Genomic DNA, 8,809 nt, shown 5'->3' with positions numbered 1-8,809 from the left:
TATGCCCAGCTATGTGTGTGGCTTTTAAATGAGCTTGCTTTGGGGATCGACTGCTTCTCTCCTTCCCACACATTTAAAACCTCTTATAAGAATGAGTAGAAATTAGAAACCCACAGCACCAACACTGAGCTTTTATGTGTCACAGCAAGTCATGCCGCACACGACCACTCACATCTCTCAAAGAAAAGAAGCAGCCAGATTACTGTCTAAAGAGAAGTTTGTATCTCTGTTTTTATTTCCCTAGAACAAATAAACAGTCTTAAAACTTAAATTATAAACACTGATATAAAGACTAGATATTAATTTTAATTTGCAACACAAGATATCAGTACGAAACGTAGCCAAAGGGAGTCTGCGCAATCACAGCAACAAAGGAATAAACATTTGTCCTCCCATATCCTGGTGGGCCTCCTTTCCCAGCCTCTCATGTCTATTTAGTTTTTTACATGAATCAGTGAGAACAGTGCCAGAAGTGTGTGGGTGGTTCTGGGACAAAGTTTACTGAAGCTGAAGTTTAGGTGGAACAGGCCCCATTCAATAAAACATCTGGATAAGATGGGAGGGGAAAGCCCTGGTGATGCACACCCCTCTTTGCTCCTCATGAGGTTCACACATGGCTTTTATGACACCTCGTTCCATTGGTGATTTGTAGCTGTTTACATACTGCTTTTAAGTTTACGGTTTGCGAAATGAAGTGCTTAAATTTTAAAAACTAATGTTGAGTTGGGAGATTTTGTTCTCGTTTAGGCAACTAGGAGCATGTCTCTTGTAGAGCTTTGATTCTGGCTGAATGAGACAGATTTAGGTACACCACACGCAGGGGCGAGTGTGGGATCTCACCCTTGCACGGCCTTGCACTCTATGAAAATTCTGTTGCAAACTTGTTCCCTTTTCAGTCATAACAGTTTCAATCAACCGTGAACACCCACACCTAACTGCCTTCTCACTCAAACTCAACCTGTCAAACAGAAACAATGCTAACTCTTGATTTAAACATCTGCTCTTTGACGTCAGGTTAAAAGAAGTGCTAATTTTGTATTAAAGGACCAGTGTGTAGGATTCAGTGGCCTCAGTCAATCAGCTAAGGACCCACCGTTTTCCCAAGTGTGACGGAGAATCGGTGCCCATCAGGTCCCACTTACAAAATTCTCTCAGAGTTTAAGCTCAATTGCCCATCCAACTGGAAACGTCTAGAAGACCAGACCTGTGTTTTGTACTTGTTTTCTCTTGTAGCCTGCCCCAGTTTTGTTTCACTCCTTTATTTTATTTTGAGGGTTGCTGCTCTTTCTTGTTCTAAATAATATGTATGATCATTTGTTTGTCAAGATTTGCTGCAAATTCAACATGAAAACACAAACAGCCCTGATTGGAGTGTGCTACCATCAAGTGATTGGAGAAGTAATCAGCAAGCCCAAGCATGAAGATGAACAATGCCCCCACCTCATATGTGGACATAGCCACCAAGATGGTTGGTAAAGTCCAACCACGAAGCCTTGTGTTGAGTATACCCTACATACCCTGGATAATTCTCCTTTCTAATTGTTAGAATGACCACCATTTACAAAACTGACTTCATGTTTTGTTCACTGTGATCTGAAACTGTGACTAAGCCCGTAAACTCATTAGGAAAAGGCTTTCAGAGGTCATAGAGCAAGAAACCCTGGGGCCGTTTAAGCCCTGACTTCTACACAAACTGAAGTCTTGTTGCAATGACAGGAGTCGCCCCCTGCTGTCCATTAAAAGGAAAGGTCTAAGGAACTGTCACAAAGTCCCAGACTGTTGTTCAGAACAGGGCTGCTAGATTTTTACATCATGATGATCATTGGAAAAGAATTCACAGGAACACGGCTAATATTACTGTTATTGGTCATGTGTCATTAGTCTGGAATTATTTCCTTTAATGTAGCAGCCACATTTGTTTTAAAAGTAGTGTATGTTTTCCAAACTTCTACTAAAAGTTATTCCAGTGAAATATTTTTTTTAATCATTTCAGACATATAGAATATATACAGATTTTAAGGAGTAATACTTTTATGAAAATGTTCTGCTTTGGCATAATTAGGTTACATAAAGAACATTTTACACAACAATTGTAACAGTTTTCAGAAATCAAACAAAAGTCAACATCTACTCTCTCTCTTGGAAAGAACCGTATCAGACACACACACACACACACACACACACACACACACACACACACACACACCCCTTTTGATCTGCTTATCAAATCTGTGAAAGAAAAGCAGACCCAAGAGTAACCCGCGAAATGCAAATACCTTTATCTAATTGCATTAACAAAACATAAATCTGCAGCGTAACTGAGAAATAATGGAGTGAAGTCCCCTAAAACATCTATAAATGAGAACTTGATTAAAGCTAAATTTTGAGGTGAAACCTCTGCAGTGCTGCTCTTTGAATACAGTGACTTTAAAACAGGGGCATACTTCACTTAGAAACTAAAAATTGGGGTAAACAGATTTTAAATAAAGGTATCATTTACCACACAATGCAGATAATACAGGATCCACTCTGCTGCTGATTTACTTTAATCACTGGTTTAGACTGTCTTACAAATTTATTACAAATAAAATGACCATATCTTACATGCAGTGAACATGAAGGGCTTTTTTAGAATCTGGAAGTGTGGGATGCTGTAGTTTGTATTACGTTTATGCAGGAAAGATAAAGATAAAAGGTTCAGGTTCAGGTTATTTGTACCCAGTAGGTACAGTTGATTTGCAGTAGGTAAGCCATCCATCCTTAAATGTAAATTTTCAAACAAGCAGAGACAACAGACAGTGATTAAACTGGATACAACATAACGAGGGAGTATATTGCAATTATGGCGAATCTTTAATAAAAACCTATTTAAACTGGGAAACAGACTCCCATCATTTCATTGCCCTTATTTCTGAATTTTGAGGAACAGTGTTACTCCACAGTCTGCTAAAACTCGCATTAGCAGTCAGTGATAATAACGCACAGATAAACCTGTCGTGCATCAGCGTGACCCAGGACAGCAGCTCGCGCTGACTCCCGCAGCATCTCCCCCTGTGTGGGACCATCATGTCACTGAGCTCGGCGGAGGGATACAGTAACCAATGTCATCGTGGTGCTGAGGCTTTTGCAAAGCAAAAATGTCTGCCTAAGGGAAACTCGTAACTGATATATATAGAGGATATTCCCCCAGTTATTGCTGTTTAAACCCACATTTCGCTGTTTTGGGGCGTCTTTTCAGAAAACGACTCTTCACCAGATCACCCTAGTCGGGATTTTAATCGGAAAACAGGTAAAATATCAGAAGGAGTTTGCCAAAAAGCTTTCGGACCCGTGAAAGAAGTTGGGAGTTGAGAAAGACCATCACTGCGTTTTGTATTCCGGAGCTGGAAATTGAGATTATCATTTACAATATTTGTTTATCTGTGTTGCCTGTCTTGAAGCGGTCTGTAATTTACGTTTCGGTCTATCGGAGGGCATTGTCTTCTCCGTACTGCTGTCTACACGGACTAAAAACGCTGCAGCTGCCTGCAGCTCGCTAGCTATTTCCAACCCATATGAACTAGGGACTGCAGCTAGCGTTAGCCGCTTAGCTAAGCGACGTTAGGTGCCTCCGCTAACAGCAGGCGATAACCATCGTTATACGTGGAAAATAAGCCGCACAGACCACTGACATTAACACGGTTAGTGACAGCCCGGGCAGAGGGTCGTTTAAACGTCTCGGAGCGATAACAGAGGCACGTTGTCGGCGCTCTAACGCGATGCTGCAGGTCCTGGCTTTAACAAGCAGAGACATCCATTCAGAGCGCTCCTACTAACGGTCTCATCTCTCTTAATCAGCGCAGTGAGAGAAAACAAGTAAAGAGAAACATTTCTGCACACTTTCATCAGTGATTATACACCCGTTCTGTCCGTGTTTGCCACATGAAGGTTAAAGCCGTAGTCAACTTTACTTCACAGTGATGGTCTTTATTCTTCATCCATAACAAATACCTCCCGCGGCAGTCATTTCATGTGGTACTAGTCCCCTCTGCTCAATAAACCAGCAAAGATGTAATCTGATGGACTTTGTCTTCTCCAGCTTTCTAGATCGCCAGGATGAACCCCCAGCAGCGGATTGCCGCTCTCGGAACTGACAAGGAACTAAGTGACCTGCTGGATTTTAGTGCGGTAGGTTGGTTTTTTTTTTTTTTTTTAATGCTTTGCCATGCAGTTCCAAGAGGTGTGATGATTAAATAGGCTTAATAATGACTAATTGATCAATTCCTGTTAGTATGTTGAGTAGTATGATTTCACAGGCTAACCTTGATTTAGTATCATGGCACTGGATTATGTGAATGGTTGCTTTTGCACATCTGACTTGCTCTAATTGTAAGTATGCATTTCTGTGTTTCTCCTTTCAGATGTTCTCTCCACCTGTAAGCGGAGGGAAAAATAGGCCTACCACACTTGGAAGCAGTCAGTTCAGTGCATCAGGTAGGACCTGGTCCCTCAGACCTGTCTCTGTAAACCCTCTGATACGTAGTCTCTCTTTATCCCTGCTCGCATGACTCATAATTCTGCACTTGAAGATCGGTTGTTTACCCGATTCTGATTTGTTTGAGTTCTGTTTGGACTTATTTATATAAATGGAGACTGGAGGAAAACTGTCTTAGTTTTCAGCATTGCATGTGATTCTTCTCTCTCCTCTGTGTGTGTGTGTGCTTTTCACATCTGGTGCTTGAAACATGAGCCCTCGACCTGGAATTGTAGTGCAGTGCTGTAGTAAAGATGTAGAACAAAGCTTGGTTTAGGACACAGACGGGTGTAAATGTTTTATTGATCTAATGTGAGTGTTATTCATTTTTTCATCGCATTGTCAGATGCAGAAATTAGGCAGTTCTTTTGTCAGCTTGTGGTTAAGGATTTGCTGCAAGGTTTCCTTCAGGAAAATGCTGTTAATATCCCTAATGGGATTGTGTGACATTTTCTTATTGAGCAAGATTACAGGAGCATATTGATGATTGCCCCTCAAATATACGCATACATTTAAGTGTGTTTTCCATGAATTTCTGGTCTCTTTGGGTTAGGGTTAGTAGGTGGTTTGGTCGTAATAACTAGAGTTAAGCTTTTCTGCTTCTGGATCGCTTCCTATATCTATAAACGCTACAGGACACGAATCCGAAGCACATCTATTGTCTGATGTGCCACTAGAGAAAGTCAACAATCGAGCTTTATGTGTTGTGAAAGCATGTCTTGTGTGCATCCACAAAGCCTCGTTGTCGTCGGTTATCTGCGAAACGAAAGACACACACTGAGGAGAAATGACAAAGAAACAAGAACAGAGCTGTCACACATGAACTGCGGGGCTGACTTTTATAATACCTAATCATTCAAGTAACGATGATGCTGTGTGTGTGTGTGTGTGTGTGTGTGTGTGTATGTGTGGTCTCTTCAGTAAAACAAATGGCAAGAAATTCTAGTGAAATTGCTCTGAGGATTTTCAAATAGTCGCACCTTTCTGGTAAGCTTCCCACGCATATGTTCATTTAATGTAATAATAACACAAAGTTTCACATTGACAACAGCGTTGTCGATATTTTTGAAGGTTTTCATGTGACAGTGTTTTAGGTATACCTTTATAAAAATAGTAAATCTGAGCATGCCGCCACCACTACTATCTGCGCCCTGAAAAGTCAGAGCCGATTTGAAACAAGTTACAGGAGTGCCAGACAGGAAATGTATTGCAGAGCTTTTTCACTTGATTGTGTCAGATTACACAGGTGGAAACCTCAGTGAACGTTTCTCTAATTGTGGATGTTTTCAGCAGCCGAGTTGTTTTGTCATTGCTGCAGCAAGCTGATGACAAAAAATGAAACAGGTTTCTTTAATGTTGATTTATCTGCAAAACAGGCATTTTTACTAGGATGACTAAACATTGGTGTTGTCCATGCAGTGCACTGTAAGGCATAACTATGTGCTGTTGTGGTTTATTGTAGGAAGGTGCTCTTAAATACACTGTGGTCAGCCTGGTGCTTTTTCTGTGGAGAATTGTAAGTTACAGCTCAAAGCTCATTGGCACCGATGTGTGTCTTCTGGTAACCAAGTTTTTCCTTCAAAACTGAACTAAGTATACACCTGGGCTGTTGGTTAAAAACAAAAATGATAAAATTTATGTGGGCGTGACTGTGTAATTACAAGATTTTGTGTAGATTTTATTTGCAATCTGCAAATGTAATATTTTGTGAGAAACATACTATCTGCAGATTTTTTTTATTATTATGACATGAACTATGTTTAGAGCAGATTTAAAGAGCTCAGATGAGGTATTACATTTTGACATCATCCTAAACATGCATTAATGGCTCCTTTTGCTTATTTCTATCTAGGTACAGATTTATAAATAGGCAGCTTTGTTTCAGTTCTTTTTTTCAGTCTACAGTCTAGGTTTTACTTTTTGTGTTAGATAATTAAATAGTTTTTCCACACATAGTTTTAAATTGGAACTATAATAACTCTAATTATTGTTTTATGGTAACACTTCAGATGTTTTTGTTCTTTAATTTGCAATACATCTTTGTTTGCTGTCAAATAACCGTGTTTGTTTCTAAAAATAAAATATCAGTTTGTAATGGGGGTAATTCCATGTCAGTTCTTCACCTCCGTTACACCTGACCGCATCTCAGATTCGCCTGAAAAAGAAATAAAAATCCAGGGGACAGATAAACTTCTTAAAAGGAATTATGCAAAACAAATCAGGTCCCTACTATCATTAGGTTTCTCAATATAAAGGTAGGGCTGGTGCTGTGGCTCTGTGAATGTGGACCCGCTGGAGTGTGGCTCAGGTTATCTTAGATCAGTGGATGCTTGAAGTCCTTAATATATTTGTTTGTCTGATCTCTGATAGCAGAATTGGAGAAACCATAACTTTGCAGGTAGGAGACTAATATTTCTCATATACAAGCCATATAAAGTTCTTTAAAACAGTCCAAATGAGATGAATGGTTTCACAGAAATTAAAGCTAGAATATGCAGAAAAAAAAACACATTTTCATCAACACCATATACTAAATCTAAATTAATTATTTTAGAAAGAGCATCTTTCTGTTAATATTATACTTAAAATATGTCATGGTGGTTTTTTTTAAATGGATGAATTGAGATGGAATGATCCACTGTGTTTTTAAAAAATTATATATCTATATAGATATATAACTTGATTGATAAATAATTAATGTGGGACGGAGAGATTACACTCAAGTGTTTTTGAGTTACATGATATTTCTACATGCATTTATGGGTTGGTGTCACAGGATATATTTTGCTATAAGAGACACACTCTGGAAAGATTTTCATAGCTTTTTAGCTTTTCTGTTTTTTAGTTTCAAATTTTTGAATGTTTGGTATTTTGTTTAGTCACATCTTAAATATTTCCTGTGGAACTTCAGCAGAATTCACTACTGAAACTATATCACGGTGCAGTATCATGGAGAAGATGAGCCACTAAAAGTGTCTTACATCTAAATAGCGAGAGGGAATTTATTGTCTGCTTTAGTATTTTGTGTTTTTGTAGCAAAAACTGCTCGTATGAGCTATACCACTTTTTTCCAACAAACAAGCATCTGCACAACTTTGACTCTGCAGTGGATTGTAATTTCAGGAGGCTAAATTTAGTTTGCATATGTATGCATGTATACGTTCTAATTTAAATATTCCAGCACTGACACCTATAGCGGGTAAATCCCTCCTTCCTTTAGCCTACAGCCAGAGCTCATGTCTCTCTGATCCTCAAGGTAGGGGAAGAAGCACCTACATAAGTGATTGTGAACTTAAGGCAAGTGAGTGTGCAGTCATGAGTGTGGAAATTGCAGGGAATGAGGGTTTGGATTATTGCATCTCAGCTGGGCATAGCCAGATAATTGAGGCAGAGTGGGACATGCAGGACCCTTCAAAAGTGTGTCAGAGAAAGATGGATTGGAAAAAATAGCCAAAGTGGCTCTAACGGAGATTCATCATTTCTCTCCTCCAGCTGTGTTGATGATGCAAATCTGATGAGGCCATTGACTCTTCAGTGGAGTGGGGCTGCTGTGAAATGGGTAATTTTCATTTAGTGGGTATGTAGTGGTACATTTGTTGACTGTGACCAGCAGCTGTTGTAGGTTGGTTTGTCAGTCAGACGGATCCCAAAATTAAATGTCTTATTGCCGGTCGTAGCTACAAAGAGAGCGTCACTGCTGCTGCCTCACTTTGAGGTCAGTTTTGTGTGCAAAGCATCAGATTTGGTTATTAATTATCAGATTGATGTCACCTAACAAAAATAAATACTCTTGCCTGTAAAGTCAAGATGGTTTTCAACAATTTAGAAATGCATTACAGAGAAGATACATGCAGGATGTAAGCATATGCCAGTTAAAATTGTTCAACCGTGTATGAAGGAACAATACCCTGCAGGGTAGTGTCACCTCGCAGGAAGGCTCCTAGGTTTGAATACACTGGCCGGCTCAAGTCTCCCTGTCCTCTCTGTGCCCGTGTGAGTTCATTTCATGTACCCTGGCTTTCTCCCGCAGCCCAAAGACATGTGTGTTGGGTGAAGTGGTGATTCTGAATTGGCTGTTTGTGTGAATATGAGTGTGAAAGCTTGTCTGTCTTTTTGTGTTGGCCCTGTGATAGACAGACTTGCACCTTATGAATAGGCTCCAGCTCCTCTCATATCTAATATAGATGCCAAATAAGACATTTGCAGTGGTTAATATTTTTCTGGCCAAATGAATCAGGACAGTGTGATGTAGAGCAGAAGTTCTAGAGAAAAGTAATCTTTCCCTGCAAGAAAGGG

The 8,809-nt window shown here is 39.7% G+C and overlaps 1 protein-coding gene across 4 annotated transcripts in view; it reads left to right on the top strand.

Moving 5' to 3' along the window:
* The first annotated feature begins 3,133 nt into the window (after positions 1–3,133).
* Positions 3,134–8,809, top strand: part of tcf12 (transcription factor 12) — an 83,232-nt gene continuing 77,556 nt past the window's right edge. For 2 of the 4 annotated variants that reach the window (XM_063476041.1, XM_063476012.1), the window contains exons 1-3: positions 3,135–3,289; positions 4,079–4,167; positions 4,401–4,473. In XM_063476041.1, coding sequence (XP_063332111.1) covers positions 4,096–4,167; positions 4,401–4,473 — 145 coding nt within the window. In that variant the 5' untranslated portion in view covers positions 3,135–3,289; positions 4,079–4,095. Of the gene's footprint in view, positions 3,290–4,078; positions 4,168–4,400; positions 4,474–8,809 lie in introns of all 4 variants that reach the window. The other 2 variants (XM_063476023.1, XM_063476032.1) reach the window with 2 other exon arrangements.

This window comes from Pelmatolapia mariae, linkage group LG1 (assembly GCF_036321145.2).
Source record: "Pelmatolapia mariae isolate MD_Pm_ZW linkage group LG1, Pm_UMD_F_2, whole genome shotgun sequence".
NCBI classification, from domain to species: Eukaryota; Metazoa; Chordata; class Actinopteri; order Cichliformes; family Cichlidae; genus Pelmatolapia; species Pelmatolapia mariae.
This window is presented reverse-complemented; position numbering and strand designations above follow the sequence as displayed.